This window comes from Henckelia pumila, chromosome 3 (assembly GCF_033568475.1).
Source record: "Henckelia pumila isolate YLH828 chromosome 3, ASM3356847v2, whole genome shotgun sequence".
Lineage (NCBI taxonomy): Eukaryota > Viridiplantae > Streptophyta > Magnoliopsida > Lamiales > Gesneriaceae > Henckelia > Henckelia pumila.
Genome location: NC_133122.1, coordinates 196,972,602 through 196,995,119, shown reverse-complemented (window position 1 = coordinate 196,995,119; position 22,518 = coordinate 196,972,602). Strand labels below are relative to the sequence as shown.

The 22,518-nt window shown below is 36.5% G+C and overlaps 2 protein-coding genes across 2 annotated transcripts; both read right to left on the bottom strand.

Moving 5' to 3' along the window:
- Nucleotides 1–210: 210 nt before the first annotated feature.
- Nucleotides 211–1,666, bottom strand: LOC140891430 (VQ motif-containing protein 4-like). The gene has a single exon (XM_073299910.1). It carries the CDS (start codon nucleotides 1,193–1,195, stop codon nucleotides 575–577), a length of 621 nt encoding a protein of 206 aa, XP_073156011.1. The 5' UTR covers nucleotides 1,196–1,666; the 3' UTR covers nucleotides 211–574.
- A 15,175-nt stretch (nucleotides 1,667–16,841) lies between these two features.
- Nucleotides 16,842–18,189, bottom strand: LOC140893510 (transcription factor bHLH162). Its single transcript, XM_073302590.1, has 3 exons — nucleotides 18,067–18,189; nucleotides 17,624–17,938; nucleotides 16,842–16,934 (listed from the first exon to the last, which is right to left on the bottom strand). The coding sequence occupies exons 1-3, from the start codon at nucleotides 18,187–18,189 to the stop codon at nucleotides 16,854–16,856; spliced, it is 519 nt and encodes a 172-aa protein (XP_073158691.1). The 3' UTR covers nucleotides 16,842–16,853.
- Nucleotides 18,190–22,518: the final 4,329 nt, after the last annotated feature.

Here is a 22,518-nt window from a genome sequence, read left to right as displayed (position 1 = left end):
TCAACCAAAAGAAACAGAGAATAAGAAAGATGAAGGGTATAATGACAACACAATCAATCACCTAGTGCCCGATTGCCAGTCCTTTCTACTAGCATAATCTATGGGATAATACATACATCAAAGTCAAGATTCCTTGCTCCCTTTCTTTTACTTTCCCACTCACACCCAACCCCATTGGCCAATCCCCACTCATTGATTATCCCACTCTTTTTCCACTCTGTTTCCTCGTGTCCACTTCTCAAATCCCAATTTTTTTATTAATAAAATAAAATATTTCATAATCCTACTATCTTAGAACAAAATTATACATGTACACACACGCATTTTTTGTAAAAACTTTGCAGCTTAAATTACAAACTAATTTTCAGTGCTAAATTCTAACCAAAGGAATTTGAGAAAAACAAGGATGGTGGCATCTTTTACTCATCTTTTTTTCTACCAAATTTCATGTTACAAAAAAACATTGGCGAAATGCCACATGAGTTGACTCACTCATCCATTCCAAAATCATAAATTAAAAATAGAACCAAAAAAAAAAAAGAGAGAAAAAGAAGAAAAACGAAATGAGACTCACTCAAGAACTAACTCCGTTGGGATGTGAGGTTACAGGAAACAAAGGAAGAAGTCGGGGCTCCGAGTCCCTCGGAGTTGTCACCGGAGAAGGGTGCATATAGAATCCCTTTTCCTTAATGGCTTTATCCTCTGCCTCCATATTCAAGCTGCTACCACAATTGTTGGCTCCTCCACTTCCCCTGTTAAACGGGTCGGGTATCAGAGGTGTGACCGGGCTGAGGACCAGCGACGGGAAGTCGAGAATACTGGGTGACAGGATTTCAGGGGTGGTTCCGTTTCCGGAGTATCCGGGTCTGCCGTTGACCAGAGTCGGGCCCAACGGGCTGATCTTCAGGTTCTTGAGGCTGTTCCTGCGCTCGTAGAGCTTATCTTTCCTCGGCCCTGTCCTGATCGGTGGGATCGAGCTTCTCACCGGGTCGGGTCTGGAAGCCATTCGGGTCGTCTCGGCCGAACCAGTCAGCATTTGAACCACTTGTTTGAAGGAGGAGGTGTCGGCTTGGACGAAGGTGGTCGGGTACGGGTTATTAGGATCGGATCTGGGGTGGAAGCCATTGCTGGTGGGGCCATGAGTCGTCCTTAGAGATGGGTTTTGGGTTTCTTGGATTTTCACGGAGTTCTCCATCGATGGGGGTCTCTGCGTGTGTATGGAGAAAAAAGGGGTTTGCTTTTTGGAGAAGATGAAGGGAGAGTATTTAGGGAGTCTACGAAAATCTCTTTTGTTTTTGGTTTTGTGTGGAGGCGATACTCGGCGCGTGATTGCAAACTCTCCTGACAAAGGTCATAAATAAAGATTGAAATTTGGAAGGTGTAGAACACGTGCGGTTGAGAGAGAGTGGGGTTGTGGTTGCAAAGCAAAGTCCAACTGGAACCAGAGAATTGGCTGTGATTGGAATTTCAGACCAGGAGAAGGTGGGGCTAAGAGGGGAAGAAAGAAATTGTCAAAACAACTTTCAATATTTGGCATTGACTTGGGAAAATCCCAATTCAATGCTCCTGTAATTATATTAGACTTTGCTAAGTGTAATTATTGGCAATAATTCTCTATTGAAAACACCCTTATTTTTTGTCCGCTTCTGACATTTATGTAAGCATCGTCGAGAAGCCATGTATTTATTGGAAATATATATATATAGTTTTTATATTTTTCATCACATCCAATCAGTGAACGTTGGTTCAACGGTATTTATGTGGCCTCAAGTATCGTGACAATATAAATATGATCACAAATATTTATACAGGAATCCTAATAATATAAATTTGTGACAAAGATGATGACTTTGGTCATTTGAGCAAATAAGAGAAAAGGATACAATTCCGTACCTAAATGGGTGTCATTGAATTAGTAGCCGAAAAACTGGATCACTCATTTGATTGAATCAAACCTTGTCCACTTCCACTAGTACAAACAAAAAAAATGTGAATGGGATTTGGTCTAAATCACAGATCTTACACGTAAAATACTTTTTTTAAAAAAAAAAAAAATAGAATAGCCAAAAAATGGGTCGTTGGTTGTGTTATTTCTCCACTACTAGTAAGGCCGAAAGTGATCGAAGAGAATTGACAAATGGGACCACATTATATAAATATATTGGTGGCAAGCAATTCTCTCATTTCCCCATCTGTTTGCCCTGAAAACTGGGTTTAGACAAGTGAGTTGGAGCTGGGTCTCGGAGATCTGATCGATGAATTTCAAATGTGTTCGTTATATTGATTTATGAACATTTTTAAAATAAAAAAACCTCAAATCCATAGATTCTATAAATATCCAAACAAGTATAATGATATTTTGATCATGAATTTCAAACAGTTTGAATTCAAAAATTACCCTTACACACCGTTGAGTGCATTATGTTAGGATTATACCGAATATCAATCCGTCATTTATCTTACATATGGTTCAAGTATAACACAAATGCATAATACAAAGAATCCGGTCAATATATGAATCAAGCAGCCTTAAATAATGTTTGGAAGAGCTTCTAGAAATCACTTTAATTTTTTCTTCATAAAATTTTAAAATTTTGTGAAGGAAAAAATGAAAAGTGCTTCCTAGAGATCCCAAACACTACTTTAGAAAGACTCTTTTTACAACTAAGAAGTTAAGGCCTAAAGGGGAAATTAAAATATTATTCATAAGAAACTAAAATTGGTTGATGATCGATTGCATTTAAAAAAAAAAAAATTAAAATAGCTGCCATAAATAGAGTTGGGCAGTGTTTATTAAATAAAAAGCAACACAACCAGTCAAAAAAATTAAAAAAAATTAAAAAGCAACACAAGAGGCATAGTCCAACACCTTCAAAATCATCAAAAGGCAAGAGAGCGAATATTTATGTGAATAATCCCAATAATTATCCGTTTGAGAAGATTTTAGGGATTGCTTGTAATTTAAAAAAAAAAGTTGGTTTTTGGCTTAAAAAAATTACGTTTAAATCAGATTGTGTGTTTTGAAATTAAAAGGTTTGAGAGATGATGTTGTTGTTGTTGTTTTTTTTATATATATAAAAATAAATTTCCCTTGATCAAAAGAATTCAATAACTACACCAAGCATCCTTGAGCAATAAAAAAACAGCAAAAGTCCCATAAAACTACAAGTCAATTCACACTAATAGCTAGGGAAAAGTAGTAGTCGCCGAAAAGAAACACAAATAGAGACAATGCGACACAAAAATCTTGATCTCGTGGGAAATAGCTTCCATGGAGGAATCCTCACTGTTAAAAATATTTGTGTTCTATGCCTTTCATATCTCATACATCGACGAAGAAAGAAAGAACATCCTAGCCATGTTTATACCATTGCGTCTTTTGTAATCTTTATGAAACCGCTTTAGGGTTGTTCGAATAGTTGTTAGAGAATGTAACATTATCAACCTGTGATTTTTCTCTATTCTCTATCACTTTTTCACAAAATATAAATTTAATTTATTCGCTTCAACAAAATAACATAATCTTTTCCTAATACCTTCTCAAAGTATTGATAATAGATGTAAAATTAATTTCAATCCAATAGGGGAAGAATCCAATCATAGATTCAACGTGATTTGAGCCCAAAATGAACCTCGGGGCTCGGATATGCACTATAGTTTGACCATTGAGTTAATAGAGCAGACATTAATAGTTAATTGATCTCATCACTAACTAAACATTACCCTACAAGTTATACTTAAAAATCCGATGCGACGTCATCCTAAAATAAATAAAATCCGATGTGACATGAAATGGAGACCTAAATCTTGTATTTGCAATATCTTAGGTTTTTAAAACACGTCAATATATATATATATATATATATATTTGACCAATAATTTTTTGACAAACAAACGTCTCTTTTTGAAGGTATATATTCTTTTGTCACCTTCAATATATTATACACATATATATATATATATATATATATATCACTCACTTTGTATTTTTATTTTTATTTTTCGACAAAAACCATAGCCCTTTGGATAAACACGAGTTTTTCCCGTGATAGCATGAACAAGTTGAACATATATATATATATATATATGACGGGAAAAACTCGTGTTTATCCAAAGGGCTATGGTTTTTGTCGAAAAATAAAAATAAAAATACAAAGTGAGTGAAGGTTTATCTAAATTTAACCTATTAACTATACATCTCATATAACCGATGGGATTTGAACCAAGACTTCTGGGGGTAAATTTTGGTGCTTCATCCTTGCTCCTAAGAAGAGATCATCGGTGACATATGTTTTTTCATGTGATATAATATGTACGTCTGTGCGAAAAATACATGTGATACTCTTTTAGCATCTATTACTATTATTGTAACACCCGGCATTTTTAATTACATAAATCCGCCTGCATAATTAGGATATTTAATTATTTAAATTTATGATTTATGGGTTAAATAATTATGTGAATTATTTATGCATGATTTAATTTATTTTTAAGTATTTAACCCATAATTAGTAATTTTTATGATTTTTAGTATTTTTATTATTTGATCGCGTAGACGGGACCGTGGACGGACGAGATGACGACTTTCCACCCAAATTATTTTATGAGCCTTTTTAGAGCCTTAAAATATTATTTTGAGTTTTATTATCTCAAAAATTTAAGTATTTAATTTTATTTAATTTTAGGGGTCATTTTTATCAAAAATTAGTCAAAATACTGACTTTTTAGTATTTTTAAAATTCCCCTAAATTAATATTTCGAGATTTATTTTATGTTATCTTATTTTTTAGTTTAATTAGGGGTTTAAGTTGTATATTAATTATTTAAAACCTTTTTATATTTAATTATTTAACCTATATTTTAATTAACACCAAAAATAAAACCTATTCTACCTAAAAACCCTACCTTAGCCGATCACTCTTTCTCTCCTAGCATCAGCCGTCACCTCCATCTTCTTCTTCACTGAACCAACCTCCAAGAACACCATAGCCATTATTTCGAAGGTTCCAAGCAAGCCAAGGCATCCCGTCGTCCCGAAGCCCGTCGTACACGTTTCTAACTCTATAAATCGGTATTAAGGCATGTTTTTCTTCACTTTTCAAATCTATATCAGTGAATGTATGCGTGTGGGTGTGTAACATCAGAATTTTATCATTTGACAGCAAGCTTTTCGAATTTTCTTCATTAATGCTCTCGGTTTTGACTTGTCTTGTTTCATGCTCACGTTTTAGTCATCCATGGCTTGAAGGGGGCTGCTGGCTAGGTCCTACGGGGTCCCTAGGATGTCTAGATGAGTCGGCCATGGTTGGGTTGGGGCTAGAAACCACGGCCGAATGGCTTTTCAGAAAAGGAGCTATGGGGTTGCGCAGACTAGGGTTACGGGAGAAGGGGTTCGGCTTGGGCTATTCAGGGTGCATGGGGTCGGGGGCAGGTTATGGTTCGAACCGGCGGGACCCTGGGGAGGTCCTGCCGGCGGGGCTCCGGCCACGGTGGCCGGAGCTGGGCTGCAGCAGGCCGTGAAGGCCTGCTGCTCGTGCGGCCGAGACAAGGAGGGAAAGGTAAGGTAGGGTTTCGGGTTCTAGGGTTTGACTTGGATCCGGGTCGGGTCAGGTGGTCCGGGTCGGGTCTAAAATAAGATGGGTTAAGTTAAGTGGGTCCGGGTCCGGGTTATTTTAATTGGGCTCGGGTATTTTTATTTTTAAGTCTTTAAGTTAATTAGGAATTAAATGGACTAATTAAATTCCCAAAAATTTAATTAGTACCATTTAATTTATTTGGGTTCCATTAAATTATTTTGGGTTATTTTATTTATTTTTGGGCTTTTAATAATTTTTATTTAAGTTTTTAAGTTGGCCAGAAATTTTTATGGGCTTGGGAGCCCATGAAAGTTATTGGGCCTATTATTGGGCTTTTGGGCCCATTGGGCCAGGGACAATGTTATTGGGCCTAATTTAGTCTTAATGGGCTTTGGTTGATTTATGGGCCAAGTCTTAAGTTAATGGGCTTGCATGTCTAGGGCCAGCAGCTGTATCAAACCATGAGAAATTTGCATGTGTCCCGAGTTTATATTTAATTATTTTTATGCATGAAAAGTTATTTGAATATTTATATGATATAAAAAAAATAAATTAAATATAAATGAAGGACACACAATTTATTTTTAAACCCTTGTTAGTATGCATGTTGGGCCTCTAGGCTCACTACACTGATATGGTGCAGGTGAGTACGTAGAGGAGCAGGTTACTCCTACCGGTGATGAGGATGTATGAGCAGCGCTGCAGTAGCCCCGTGACCGTGACAGCTTCTGAGTCAACGTGCATGTTGTCATGATACATTTTAATAGTTTTAGTGGTTGAGGTTTATTGGAATATTTTATTAAATATTTTTAGTGCATGCACACATTTTAATTATTTTATTTATGCAGTATATTTTTAATTATTGTTTTGACTCAGATGGTTATTTAAAAGAATGCATTTTTCTTAAGTATTTAATTATTTATTTATTTAGTCGTGTATTTATTTTAATTATTTTATTCTGTGCATATATGTATGGGCATATATGTACATATATTTATTTAGTAGTATAAAAAAAAAAAAAAAATTTCCGCATATTTATTTATTAGAGAGTTAGGGTCGTTTCAGTTGGTATCAGAGCACGGTCCTTGGAGGGGTCACTACTGCTATGCTAGCTCAGAAATCCACGCTACCGGTCTGTAAGTTTTAAATGTTTATAGTATGATTTAATTTCTAGAATTTAAGTTAGCCTTAATTTTAAACACTTAGTTATGCATGGCGATTTACGTAAATAAATATGTGGTGGTGCAGAATGCCTCCCAGACAAGTGAACCGACGTGGGAGACCTCCACATCCACCTCCCCCTCCACCGCCACCTCCGCAGCACCCCATGACAGCACTGGAGCAGGCCAGTGCGACGATGATGGCGGGGATTACTGCTCTGTTGGAGCAGCAGGCTGCCCGTCCCAGACTGTCCCACGAGGAGGACGTCGCAGAGAGGTTCCAGAAGAAGGGGCCTAAGGAGTTTGTGGGGACCACCGATCCGTTGGTGGCTGAGGGATGGATTCGCTCTCTTGAGTCCATCTTCGACTATATGGGGATCACAGACGCCGACAGGGTGAGCTGTGCTACGTACATGATGCGAGGCGATGCAGCCTTATGGTGGGAGGGTGCAGTTAGAGGAGTCCATCTACCTACACTGACGTGGGCTGAGTTCAGGCGTATCTTCTACGCCAAGTATTTCACTGAGGACGTGCGCAGTCGCATGATCCGAGAGTTTATGAGTCTCCGTCAGGGGGACAGATCTGTTGTGGAGTACGTGAGCCAGTTTGAGAGGGGCTGTCGCTTTGTGCCCATGATTGCTGATAGTCCGCAGGAGAAGCTGCGACAGTTTGTGGAGGGCCTGAAGGCTGAGATCAGGCATGACGTGCGTATGGCAGACGTCTTTACATATGAGTCTGCAGTCAGCAGGGCCTTGAGTTCCGAGGAGGGACGGAGAGAGATACATAGAGAGCAGCAGGGTAAGAGGCAGTTTATGCAGACAGGGTATCAGCGACCATCTTCGCAGCCACCTGCGAAGAAGCAGTCTACAGGGCCATCTAAGGGCCCGAATCAGCAGAGGCCTCAGGGGAAGCCACAGCAGCAGACTAGGGGCGGGGCCCCTACTCCAGGGAGATATCCAGTATGTCCGAAGTGCCAGAAGATGCATTCCGGGCAGTGTCTATTGGGAGCAGGAGTCTGCTATCGCTGCAAGGAGCCAGGGCATCAGATTGCCAACTGCCCGCAGAGGCAGAACGTCAGTGGGCGAGTGTATGTGATGCAGGCAGAGGAGGCAGACCCAGATACCTCCTTGATCACCGGTATACCTAACCCCTAGAACTTTTTCAATTCTTTGCTTTTGTTTAATTGCGATTATATCTGAATGCCTGTTACATGAGTTTAATTATCAGCATGCTAGAATAAGAATTTTGTTTCTTTGTGATTAGAATTAAGGATTTTAGTGTTTTAACCTTGGGAGCATAGTGGTGTGAATTGTTGGGAATCTTCTGCGTGCAGGGAGAATTCTAGTTGGAGGCAACTCCACGTTTGCGTTGCTAGATTCAGGAGCCACGCATTCGTTTATCTCCCGGGATTTTATCAGACGGATAGGCATTTCACCAGAGGTTGTAGACAGTGGTTACGATGTTACCATGCCATCTGGACAGATTATCACTACCACTAGTGTCATCAGGGACCTGGAATTGGAGTTGCAGGGACACTCCATTCGAGCAGATCTAGTGGTTCTTCCATTGACTGGGTTTGACTTGATTCTGGGCATGGACTGGCTATCAGTTAATGGAGTTTCGATTGATTTCCGACGTAGGACAGTGTCAGTGAAGCCAGCAGGAGGTGAGATGTTTACTTTCTTTGCATCTCAGTCTAGCAGTATTCCTCAGATGATATCACTTGTTCGTGCGAGGAAACTGTTGCGCCATGGATGTCAGGGTTTTCTTGCTAGTGTGGTCACTACCTCAGATGTTTCTAGCAGATCTTTATCAGATATAGAGGTGGTACGTGACTATCCAGATGTTTTTCCTGACGATGTTGCAGGAGTTCCACCAGTGAGAGAGGTGGAGTTCAGTATTGAGTTGTTGCCGGATACTGTGCCTATCTCTAAGGCACCGTATCGACTTGCTCCTACAGAGATGAGAGAGTTGAAGGAGCAGATTCAGGAGCTGTTGGAGAAGGGTTTTGTTCGTCCTAGTTTTTCTCCATGGGGAGCTCCAGTGTTGTTCGTGAAGAAGAAGGACGGCAGCATGAGATTGTGCATCGACTACCGGGAACTCAACAGAGTCACAGTGAAGAATAAGTATCCACTACCGAGGATAGAGGATTTATTCGATCAGTTGCAGGGAGCTTCGGTATTCTCCAATATCGATCTGCGATCTGGTTACCATCAGCTGAGAGTCAGGGATTCAGACGTGTCTAAGACTGCCTTTAGAACACGATATGGGCATTACGAGTTCTTAGTGATGCCCTTTGGGTTGACCAATGCTCCAGCAGTTTTTATGGATCTCATGCATCGTGTCTTCCAGCCGTATCTAGATCAGTTTGTCATTGTATTCATTGATGACATATTGATCTACTCGAGGAGCATTGAGGAGCATACACAGCATTTGCATACAGCCTTGCAGACTTTGAGAGAGCATCGACTGTTTGCAAAGTTCAGTAAGTGTGAGTTTTGGTTGGAGCAAGTGGCGTTTCTAGGCCACATTATTTCTAGGGATGGGATTGCAGTGGATCAGTCCAAGGTGCAGGCAGTGAAGGATTGGGGGATTCCAAAGAATGCTTCGGAGATTCGTAGCTTCTTGGGTTTGGCAGGATACTATAGGAAGTTCATCAAGGGTTTTTCCTCTATTGCAGTACCCTTGACTTCCTTAACCAAGAAGAACGCGAAGTATAGTTGGAGTCCAGATTGTCAGAGGAGTTTTGATCAGCTGAAGGATGCACTTACTTCAGCACCTGTGTTAGCTATGACAGTGCCACATGAGGAGTTAGTGGTGTACACCGACGCGTCCAAGCTTGGTTTGGGCGCAGTACTTATGCAGAGTGGCAGAGTTATCGCATATGCGTCGCGACAGTTGAAGATTCATGAGCAGAACTATCCGACGCATGATTTGTAGCTTGCAGCAGTGGTATTTGCGTTGAAAATCTGGAGGCACTATCTTTACGGCAAGAAGTGCAAGATTTTCACCGACCACAAGAGCCTCAAGTACTTCTTCACCCAGAAGGAGTTGAACATGAGGCAGCGCAGATGGCTTGAGCTTGTTAAGGACTATGACAGTGATATTAGCTACCATCCGGGTAAGGCTAATGTAGTGGCAGATGCTTTGAGTCGGAAGTCGTCAGTGGTATCATGTTTGACTGTACAGTTACCACTACAGACCGAGATTCAGAGATTTGGTTTGGAGTGCTATCCGAGTGGCCATGCACCGAGCTTGTCAGTGTTGACGGTGCAGCCAGTTCTGCGAGATCGGATTAGAGAGGGACAGTCCACTGATGAGGAGCTACAGCGATGGAGACAGAGAGATGAGGCCAGAGGTAATCTCTTGTATACAGTGGAGGATGGCATCGTTCAGTACCGTGGGAGGATGTGGGTACCGAACGTTGATAAGTTGAGAGCCGAGATTCTAGCAGAGGCTCATGCATCTCCGTACTCCATTCACCCCGGAAGTACGAAGATGTACCGAGACTTGCAGTTATTGTATTGGTGGCCTAGGATGAAGAGTGACATCGGGAGAGTGGTGTCAGAGTGCTTGACTTGTCAGCAAGTCAAAGCAGAGCATCAGCGTCCAGCAGGACTTCTTAGACCTCTCCCTATTCCAGAATGGAAGTGGGAGAATATTACGATGGACTTTGTGGTTGGCTTACCGAGGAGTACCAGAGGGTGTACAGCGATTTGGGTGATTGTGGATAGACTCACCAAGTCAGCTCATTTCTTGCCGGTAAGGACTACTTACACTTTGACACAGTATGCAGAGCTTTACATCAGAGAGATTGTTAGACTGCATGGCATACCAGTGTCTATCGTGTCAGACAGAGATCCGAGGTTCACCTCAGCGTTTTGGAAGAGTCTGCACACAGCTTTGGGGACTAGACTTTTGTTCAGTACAGCTTTTCATCCCCAGACAGATGGTCAGTCCGAGAGAGTGATCCAGGTTCTCGAGGATCTTCTGAGAGCTTGTGTCATCGATTTTCGAGGATCTTGGGAGACTAGACTGCCATTAGTGGAGTTTACCTATAACAACAGCTTTCAGTCGTCTATAGGTATGGCTCCTTATGCAGCACTTTATGGGAGGAGATGCAGATCTCCGGTGCATTGGGATGAGGTTGGTGAGAGGATTTTGTTGGGTCCAGAGATTGTGCAGCAGACAGCTGACATCGTGACGCAGATTCGAGAGAGGATGAGGACTGCGCAGAGTCGGCAGAAGAGTTATGCAGATGCCAGACGACGCGATTTGGAGTTCGCAGTAGGTGATCACGTATTCTTGAAGGTGTCACCTATGAAGGGAGTAGCGCGTTTTGGACGGAGAGGCAAGCTTAATCCGAGATATATAGGGCCATTCGAGATCTTGGAGCGAGTGGGCACGTTGGCCTATCGTTTAGCTCTACCTCCAGGGCTAGCGGCAGTGCACAACGTTTTCCATGTATCCATGCTTCGGAGATATGTCTCCAACCCGTCGCATGTGTTGGATTTCGAGCCCTTACAGTTGCCACCGGATCTTGTATACGAGGAAAGACCAGTGCAGATCTTGGCTAGAGAGGAGCGGAGGCTTAGGACGCGGGTCATACCGATGGTCAGAGTCCAGTGGCTGAATCACTCGGAGGAGGAAGCTACTTGGGAGACCGAGGAGGATATGAGGACTCGCTACCCGAAGTTGTTCGGGTAAGTACTTTAATTTCGAGGACGAAATTCAATTTAAGGGGGGAGAATTGTAACACCCGGCATTTTTAATTACATAAATCCGCCTGCATAATTAGGATATTTAATTATTTAAATTTATGATTTATGGGTTAAATAATTATGTGAATTATTTATGCATGATTTAATTTATTTTTAAGCATTTAACCCATAATTAGTAATTTTTATGATTTTTAGTATTTTTATTATTTGATCGCGTAGACGGGACCGTGGACGGACGAGATGACGACTTTCCACCCAAATTATTTTATGAGCCTTTTTAGAGCCTTAAAATATTATTTTGAGTTTTATTATCTCAAAAATTTAAGTATTTAATTTTATTTAATTTTAGGGGTCATTTTTATCAAAAATTAGTCAAAATACTGACTTTTTAGTATTTTTAAAATTCCCCTAAATTAATATTTCGAGATTTATTTTATGTTATCTTATTTTTTAGTTTAATTAGGGGTTTAAGTTGTATATTAATTATTTAAAACCTTTTTATATTTAATTATTTAACCTATATTTTAATTAACACCAAAAATAAAACCTATTCTACCTAAAAACCCTACCTTAGCCGATCACTCTTTCTCTCCTAGCATCAGCCGTCACCTCCATCTTCTTCTTCACTGAACCAACCTCCAAGAACACCATAGCCATTATTTCGAAGGTTCCAAGCAAGCCAAGGCATCCCGTCGTCGTCCCGTCGTCCCGAAGCCCGTCGTACACGTTTCTAACTCTATAAATCGGTATTAAGGCATGTTTTTCTTCACTTTTCAAATCTATATCAGTGAATGTATGCGTGTGGGTGTGTAACATCAGAATTTTATCATTTGACAGCAAGCTTTTTGAATTTTCTTCATTAATGCTCTCGGTTTTGACTTGTCTTGTTTCATGCTCACGTTTTAGTCATCCATGGCTTGAAGGGGGCTGCTGGCTAGGTCCTACGGGGTCCCTAGGATGTCTAGATGAGTCGGCCATGGTTGGGTTGGGGCTAGAAACCACGGCCGAATGGCTTTTCAGAAAAGGAGCTATGGGGTTGCGCAGACTAGGGTTACGGGAGAAGGGGTTCGGCTTGGGCTATTCAGGGTGCATGGGGTCGGGGGCAGGTTATGGTTCGAACCGGCAGGACCCTGGGGAGGTCCTGCCGGCGGGGCTCCGGCCACGGTGGCCGGAGCTGGGCTGCAGCAGGCCGTGAAGGCCTGCTGCTCGTGCGGCCGAGACAAGGAGGGAAAGGTAAGGTAGGGTTTCGGGTTCTAGGGTTTGACTTGGATCCGGGTCGGGTCAGGTGGTCCGGGTCGGGTCTAAAATAAGATGGGTTAAGTTAAGTGGGTCCGGGTCCGGGTTATTTTAATTGGGCTCGGGTATTTTTATTTTTAAGTCTTTAAGTTAATTAGGAATTAAATGGACTAATTAAATTCCCAAAAATTTAATTAGTACCATTTAATTTATTTGGGTTCCATTAAATTATTTTGGGTTATTTTATTTATTTTTGGGCTTTTAATAATTTTTATTTAAGTTTTTAAGTTGGCCAGAAATTTTTATGGGCTTGGGAGCCCATGAAAGTTATTGGGCCTATTATTGGGCTTTTGGGCCCATTGGGCCAGGGACAGTGTTATTGGGCCTAATTTAGTCTTAATGGGCTTTGGTTGATTTATGGGTCAAGTCTTAAGTTAATGGGCTTGCATGTCTAGGGCCAGCAGCTGTATCAAACCATGAGAAATTTGCATGTGTCCCGAGTTTATATTTAATTATTTTTATGCATGAAAAGTTATTTGAATATTTATATGATATAAAAAAAATAAATTAAATATAAATGAAGGACACACAATTTATTTAAGTACATGCATTCATGAAATCAATTTTTATGCTATGATTGAATTTCTGTGGTTGAGCAAATAAAATATTTTAGGTGGAAATTGAAGTAGTGTGGCCATTTATGTATGGGCAGTTTCTGCCATTTATGTATGGGCAGTTTTCTGCCATTTATGTATGGGTGGTTCGCCACCAGCCTCGTACGATAGTTTCTTAGACTGATCAGTCGCACTATGGGTCACACTTACGGATAGGACCATTCGATGTTAAGAAAATAAATGCTCAACAACTCTAGTATGTATGATATTATGTACGTTATGTATGTTTATTTATGTAAGTTATGTTATGTAATTTTTAAACATGCTCATTCATGTATATGTATGTATTAGTATTAAATTGATTTAAATTATTTTTAAACCCTTGTTAGTATGCATGTTGGGCCTCTAGGCTCACTACACTGATATGGTGCAGGTGAGTACGTAGAGGAGCAGGTTACTCCTACCGGTGGTGAGGATGTATGAGCAGCGCTGCAGTAGCCCCGTGACCGTGACAGCTTCTGAGTCAACGTGCATGTTGTCATGATACATTTTAATAGTTTTAGTGGTTGAGGTTTATTGGAATATTTTATTAAATATTTTTAGTGCATGCACACATTTTAATTATTTTATTTATGCAGTATATTTTTAATTATTGTTTTGACTCAGATAGTTATTTAAAAGAATGCATTTTTCTTAAGTATTTAATTATTTATTTATTTAGTCGTGTATTTATTTTAATTATTTTATTCTGTGTATATATGTATGGGCATATATGTACATATATTTATTTAGTAGTATAAAAAAAAAAATTTCCGCATATTTATTTATTAGAGAGTTAGGGTCGTTTCAATTATTAAGGTTAAAACTCTTGTAAGAAACCCAAAAAAAAAAAAAAAAAAGTAGAAGAAGAAAAAAATTAAACATCTTAGTAGCATGTTCAATTAATGTTGGTGAAGCTTTTTAAAATGTCACAACTATCCTTTTAACATCTCCCACATTTCATTCCCCTCAATTTTCTCTATATATCTAATTATCTCTTTATTTTTTTTGAACCACTACTGTTTGATAGGTATGATGGATAAATAATGCATAGATAAGTAATATAATGTAATAAAAAATAAATAAATAATGATAGTGAATATAGTATTTGATTTGATTGATTGATTAAATTTTATATAAAATTGATAAATTACCATTTTTTCCTTTTAACAATAAATAAAATATAAATAATATTATTTATCAGGAGTAATATAGTAATTTAAATTCAATGATTTGATGAATGTAAGATAAATAAATAATTATTTGATTGATGTAAAATAAATAATTAATAGATGGATAAATAATATGACGAGAAGAACGCAAGATTGGATAAGATGAGTTATACACAGATTAATAATATATGCTACTAAACGGAGGATAGTATTTAATAAATAATATAATTAAAAATATCTATATCAAATAAATTAATAATATATTATTAAATATTATACTAAAATTTTTATTTTATATATAGATATTATGTTCAGGGGAGCGTGCGCTTTATTGGCCATTTAGATTAACATTTTGGATACTATAACATTAACAATACGTGAGTCCGTGCCAAAAAATACATATGACCACTTTGGACGCTATTGCTATGAAAGGGAAATTTGAGAAAATTGGATTCAGTCAAACATTTTTTTAAAAAAAAAATTATCTCAAAAAAATGTATTTAAAATACATTACAAAAGATCATTTAAAAAAATGGTTGACCAAAGTTAGATTATAAAATACCCCATTAACTTAAAATAGTAACGGGGTCCAAGTTAGTAATTAACTCTGGAGCCGAATTAATTCCTACAAAGGGGGGCTTTCCATATGGAATGGGCCTGAATAAACATTACTGAAAATTCGATCCAAATGTCTAATAATGCAGGAGTCAGGACATGCCCTCAACAATATCGGGCTACGTCCATTAAGCAGACAACGTACCTTGTATATATTTATATTATATATACTAAGATTTCGTAGCACGCGTTGCGTGTTCGTACAATTATAATTTTATTTTTTAATTTATTTTTGTTTTCTAAATATTTTTAATTATATTATAAAATAAAAAAATTTGTAAAAAAAAGGTAAATAAAAATTTAGAAAACAAAAAAAAAAAGAAGCTAATTAAGGATATTATTGACATATTAAAAAAAGCATCGTCAAAAGTTAGTTATTATTCACCTCTCTCACTTAATTAATAGTATAGATATTATATAGTAGGCAGTACTAAAATTGCAGTGCTTGGCCTAACACATTATTAGAACTCAAAAAATTTATGAAAATATTCGATCCCATGGGAGGCGAACTACTCGGTCTTCTGTGAGTCGTAGACGAACAGATGGTTGTGATGGTCGGAGAAGGTTTCTCCTCGATTCAAGTTCGAGTTATGGTTGTTTCCACTCGAGTAGAGTAGATTGTGAGCTACTCGAGTATATTATTTGTTCATGAGGATATGTAGTTTAATGGTATTTTTGTCCACATAAATCTTAAAATTTTTCAAGCTCGTGATCAAGCTCTATATATTATGCTACACGAGGTCGACTCGACTGATGTGCATCCCAACTGGCATTTGTTGCAATATGCAACGATTAAATATCAAGAAAAGTACATCAACCATAGGAAAAAATCCATATGTATATATATAGTGTAGATAACATGTAAATTTCTCGCAAACATAAACACGATCCGTTTTCACATTAATTATTATGTGGACAAGGTTAGATGCAGAAGTTCAAACAAGGCGAAACAATGGTATCGTGCACAAAGAGACTCGTCAATAGATTTTAGTGGGTCCGGTGACCATAAATTCTTGGCAAATAAGCAAATCATAAATTACACAATTTCTCGCCACACGGGTCCATATTGACATGTTAATGAATCATGTGCGATCTCATAAATTCTTGAGATGGATCCTTTACAATCACATGATACATATTTGCCCCAAAAATAAATGCGCGATTAGTGATTGACAAGTCATTCAATGGTCCATGCAACTAAATTAAATGCAATATTTCATCGTCTAACCAACTATGCTTGAATCATGAATCACAACTAAATAAATAAATATATATATATATATATATAAACAAATAATTCATAAAAACATGTTTCATCCATATGGACATTGGACAAATGTTTTGTTGTCATCTACATACACTTATATTTTGGTTTGCATTTCATTTTGCGAATAAATTTTATTTATTGAATAGAGTGCAGATGACAAAAACTACGTGGATTGCAAATTAATAACATTAGCGGGACAAAAATATTAGACTATATATTTTGATTGATTCTTTTACTAATCATCAAATAAGAGCAATTCATATGATCGAATTCGAAACAACACATGTTTTGGAGGACCCAAGATCAGCTTACCCGAAAGGACGACGCGATATGCATTTCTTCACGAGACTTATATTTTAAAAACTATTGCATAAAAAAAATTAGAAATGAATTTTTCATTCGAATTGGTTCATTTTGGTCGATCGTATTCTAGTATGCATTGGCACAATATTCTTAAGGACCAACATGAGCCACAATATTCCTTAGCCTCTCAGCTATCCTTGTAGCTCCATGTTCAGGCGCAGACCCTCCAATCTGTGAACAAATCACAAGAAACCAAACAAGAAAATTGTTAATGAATTGTAACATCTTTTAAATTTCCATAATTATAATCAATAAATATGTGAATTTGTATTTGTGGTACACAAATGGTTACACAAAAATGTTACCCCAAGATTTATTCTCGATTGATTTAAGAAATCAAAACCATGAATTACTGGCCCTTAACAGAGAATAGAGCAATTAAGAATTTATAGAGTATGAAATTTATAAATTGAAATAAAATCATTAATAAAATTAGAGAACAAAAGAACATAGTCATTCTAATTTTAGGTGAAAACATACGGTGCGTCTACCTAAGTCATTGGACTTAGTTCGATCCTACTCTTGGGGTATTAACTCAAGAGTTGATTCAATGGTCAGAAAAGAACCACGTCAATTTTTCATGTGATGCAATACATTGAACAACATGAAAAAACGCATTTCACTTAGGTAGTGTCAATAATATGGTAGGGTCAAATAAATTGGGATATAGATATGATCATAAGAGAGCATCACTACTCTACTCTCAATCCTTAAATTTTCCTAAAACAATACTTCTTTTCCTTTCTAGAACAAAAGTATATATGCATTGAAAAGAGAAGGAAAAATCATTACATATCTAAGCTAGCTAGCTAGATCTGATATTAGAGACACCAACACGTACATTAGTCGTCGACTTATACCTTGCAATGTATCGTATGGAATACCGTATTTTCTTGTACCGAGAAACTGGCATTGGCAATCTCTGCATCTTCCTCTTGCAACATTCGGATAGTTTCGCGAAACAGAAACCGGCAGTTGAATCCAGTGATCAGGATCACCTCAAGAACAGAACCCATTGAGTTCACGTTGATTTGTATAGGTTTCAAGTCTCGGGCAATATTATTGTTGAGTCCCATCAACCAGTTTTTCTTCTGCTTAATTTTCTCCAAGTTCAATTCCAGCTTCTTGATGTAGTTGGTAGCTACTTCCAGTTGATCAAGCAGCGAAACCGGCCCCTGAGACATAAAACGAAAGCTAGGCTAGGCTAGGCTGCATGATGCAAAGAAAATGTACTACAAGTATATATATATACTCAAATGGAGAAACAACGTCTATATATTCATGAGATAAATGAATTATGAACCGTATGGGATTGCGGCGGCGGCACGAGAGAACTGAGCTTGGAGCACATGGATTTCATCTGAATCCTCCGGTTTTTCTCCACGGTTTTCCGGTCGGGTTTAGACGAACTAGGGCTTTGATCCATCAGTAATTAAATATATATCTGCGGACTAGGGTTTCGATCCCCCAACCTTATGGAAATGTATGTATAGTTTCAAACAGAGAGTCTGCAGAAAAAAGTGAACACAAGCATTGTATACTAGTAGTAGAATAATGGGTTTAAAGTAAAGCGGTATTCTTGAATTGCTTTCAAGAAAGTGAATATATATATATATGATGTGGAAAAGGCATACGTATTACATATTCCCCAAAGAAAATAAAGTGGTTTTTGTGAAAGGAATTTGTGAATTAAGGGGTCCGCCGTTATTAATCCGCGGGTCCCAATATGCACAAATCTTGGACCATTTAATTAGCCATGATTTTCTAAATTTAGAAAGGAAAAAAAGTTCTGAATGTGCCATATTTGTTAAAAAAAAAAAAAAAAAAAAAAAACTAGTGCGTCATATAGTTTTATCTTTTTTTACTTTTTTTATGACGTGAAAATCCGTAGGTTGCAGTAGCTATTTTTAGGTGCATACTAAGTAAATCCCTGAACTAATGAAATTATCCTGTAAACTATGCTAGGTAAACAGGACTGAAGAAAGGTTAGTCTAAGAAGATGTTGATAGGGAGAATCGACATGCTAAAATCGAGTAAATATAGTTTATGCTCTATGGAGATTAATTCTCCTTGTATTGATCGCAACACTCGTAGATCATAGGAGTCTCCGGCCCATATTTAAATGGAAGTTGATATCATAAATGTTTTTGATGTAATAGCTAAAATTTGACAGTAATATTTCATGTGTACATAACATAGAAAAATATGTGGGAGTGTTGTTGAAATTTAACATAAAAGATTAAACATGATATTTTTACAATAATTGTTTGTTTCATCATTTGATCTACGTACTTACTAGGACATGCAAATCAAGTCATAGTTATTTTAAAAAAAAAAGATTATTTTTGACATCATCCATTTTGATTTAGATGTTAATTGCAGATATGCATGTACAGTGATAATCTACTAATATTCCACTTAGCTAGGTAAACTATCTACACCAATATTTTTGTACTTTATGATAACAAAATGGAATTATAAGTCATAGTAGTGCTATATTTTATTTCAAATATTGGTTGCGATATGGAAGAAGATTAATAGTATTTCATAAACGAGAATACAGTGTAAAGTACAAATGGAATACTCATATATCTTATACGCGACAGAAGTATCCGACACATATCCTAATTAAATATTTCGTAATTAATTAATTGATAATATTCTAATGGGTACCAAAATATTAAACTTTTATGTTTCATTAAAAAAAAATCCAAAATATTGTAAAATCTGAAGTGCTCCAAGGCCAAGAGAACTGTTAATTAATGAGTTCTTTGAGTAATTAGTTGGGGGTTGAGAATATCTGTTACTAGATCAGGATCACAAACCAAAATTGAGAATGAAAAATAGAAGAAATTAAAGATGATTTCAGAACCAGTTTAAATTTATTTGAAGAGTAAACCACTTGTAATCGTGTGCATCCCAGGGTCAATCACCCGGACTAGCTTATTCTTAAGATGCACTCTGTTGGTGCGCGCTTGTCAAATTTTTCTAAGCGTACTCCTCGTATGTGCATATATTTTCATACCTCGATAGTCATGGAATACGATATTTCATTCTAATATGAAATTGGTTCATTCATGTTTTTATCTGCTTAGAAACCTTTCAAAGAGTCGCTCCTTATCTGTGCTGCCTCTTGATCACACATCGTGACGATCACTCTAGTTCCGTCCCGATCGACCCCAAACATCACCTTAATAGACTAGTTTGAGTGAGATTTTATCATGTTAATTGACCATATATACATTATAAGGTTTTATCGATTTAATTTTGTGCCAATCTACTTAGTTTCAGCTAGGATATATATTATAACAAAATCAACAGTTAACTTAGTTATCTCTTTTCTTTTTCATTTTGTGCATTTGCATATTATATATTGGGAAATGTTACATATACATAGAAGGTTACACATTGGATTACACATTCTACATGAAATTACAAAATTATCCCTCCATTTTATTTGAAAAAATTCTTTCCAAAATACATCAAGGATATTTATGTAATGTCAAGTGTAACGTGTAACCAACGTGTAACATTTCGTGTACATGTAGCATTACCCTTATATATTTATTGTTTTTTAAAAAGCATGCGAAACACGTTTGTGTCTTGGTAGATGCTGCATCTGACGGAAATCAATATACGTCATGCAAGTGACGTCGTTGGATCAATTTCCGCCCCGATTGAAATTTAATTTGTTCTTACTTTTTATAATATAATATATATATATAATGCCATGGTACTTTATCAACTCATTTTTCAATAGTAAATAAGTGCTTTGTATGCTGTCAAAATTCAAAAATTACATGCATATATCGTATATAATATATAAATATTTATTTATTTATGATGGGAGTGAAGAAATTTCATGTCTAGATAATGTAACTAGCTACTATACATTCACATAAGAGGAAATTGAATCCAAGACCAGATGAATTTTAAAACCAAAGTATTTTTAATTCAGTTATTAAGTTGTGTGTTTTTTTTTTTGATCAAGTTGTGTTCTTTTTTTAATAATATAGTATGATGAGAATTGGTTAACGGTTAAAATATAATTCATTGGTCATATAATTTTTTTAAAAAATTGTTAAAAGGATTATTATTATATATAAAATATAATTTAATAAAAAACTTTGGAGTGCGCAAATAACACTAGTTTTTTTAATTTTTTTTAAAAATTATCTTATTATAATAAAAAAAGAAAAATAATAGTGTCAAATCGAATCATATTTGTACTGATAAATAATATTTTCACATAAAAAATAGTCAAATTAGAAATTCATGTTATAAAATTTTTAACTCGACATAGAATTTTGCGTATAAGAAAATACCACGATCTAACAATATGAAAAGATCGGGAAATGCAAGTTGTTATCAAACAAACTCAATGCATCATGACGTAAGTGGAACTTTACATTTTTTTAAATAATAATAATTTTCACATTTTTTGTTCAAAAAAACAAATTAAGGTCCAAACATTGGCCGTAATTTTGATCAACTTTTTAATATAAAGAAGTATTAAAATCCGAGGAACATCTCATCGAATCACGTGAATCCGAGGAATTGTTATAAAATTTTAAAATTGTCATTTTGTTATTGTTTGATAAAGTGTTTTTTTAAATATATATAGTATTTAATTTTTTATTAAAAAAACCCCAAGGTATGCTATATTTTAGTTTGATTTGAAAAAAGGTCAGCGTACACAAGCAAATATTGCAGGGTAAAGCATAAAGTGTGCACGCCAAACTATTCCTTTGGAGATCATTATGCTAACTTTATGTTAAGTACCCCCCATGTGCTTCTGTGCCCTAAGCTCGTTCTTGTGTGGAACCAAAAGATACCAGGCCAGGCCGCGCTATGTATCTGTCAAATCCTTTTCATTTCAAATAAGTCGTTAGATCTATCCTTCGAACAATAATTAATCACTTTCATTTTAAATATTGATCTATCTTCCGGGGTGGAAAATTCAATGCTTAGCAAATGTGTCATTTGAATATTGTCCGACAAAACTGATATATCCGAGATATCGTTCCAAACTTAAAACTTTGATTAGATATGCTATAAGGTATAATGCATATTACCTCAAAATACCCGACACATAAAAACAAAACAAATCTCAAAGCTATATATTGTTATTATGTTTAGACAAGCAAGAGTGGCGGCGTAAAAAAACTGAACTCTTGATAATTGAAGGATATGAAAATTCAAAAATCAATTGCACAACCCAAAAAAAAAGAAAAAAAGAAAAAAAGAAAGAAATAAATAAATAAATAAATTCAGCAGTCCAGCGCATACAAATTAAGTTTGACTATTTTATTTTATTTGTTAAAAAAACGTGGAAAATGAAGGGATCCGAGAAATAAAATTAGTAGACTGGATGAATACACCACCCCCCAACCAATACATGGTATTGAATTCCGTATGCAAATTTGCAATTAATTTCTAAACCCCTAATTGACTTGTAGCATAATTAAGTATTAATAATATACACCTAGCTAGCCAGTTTGATAAAGAAGACGAATGTGACTAAAATTTTATTCAACTCGTGAGGTGCCCAATTCTAAATAATATTTCGATCTTATTTCTTTTTTTTGGTCCTTTTGAAGAGCTCCAATCTTAAATAACTCATTTATTAGGCCATCTCCAACCACAAATCTATTTTAAAACAAATACTGTACTAAAACAGTGTAATTTCTACACTAAATACATCTATTTTCAACTTATTTACTTCAAATTAATCTTACACAAAAAAGAATATTTC

Coding starts and splice junctions, on each gene's coding strand:
- LOC140891430 (XM_073299910.1), bottom strand. CDS start 1,195: ATGGAGAACTCCGTGAAAATCCAAGAAACCCAAAACCCATCTCTAAGG.
- LOC140893510 (XM_073302590.1), bottom strand. CDS start 18,189: ATGGATCAAAGCCCTAGTTCGTCTAAACCCGACCGGAAAACCGTGGAG. Junction 17,939..18,066: donor CGCCGCCGCAATCCCATACG/GTTCATAATTCA, acceptor TTTATGTCTCAG/GGGCCGGTTTCGCTGCTTGA. Junction 16,935..17,623: donor TCCATACGATACATTGCAAG/GTATAAGTCGAC, acceptor ATTTGTTCACAG/ATTGGAGGGTCTGCGCCTGA.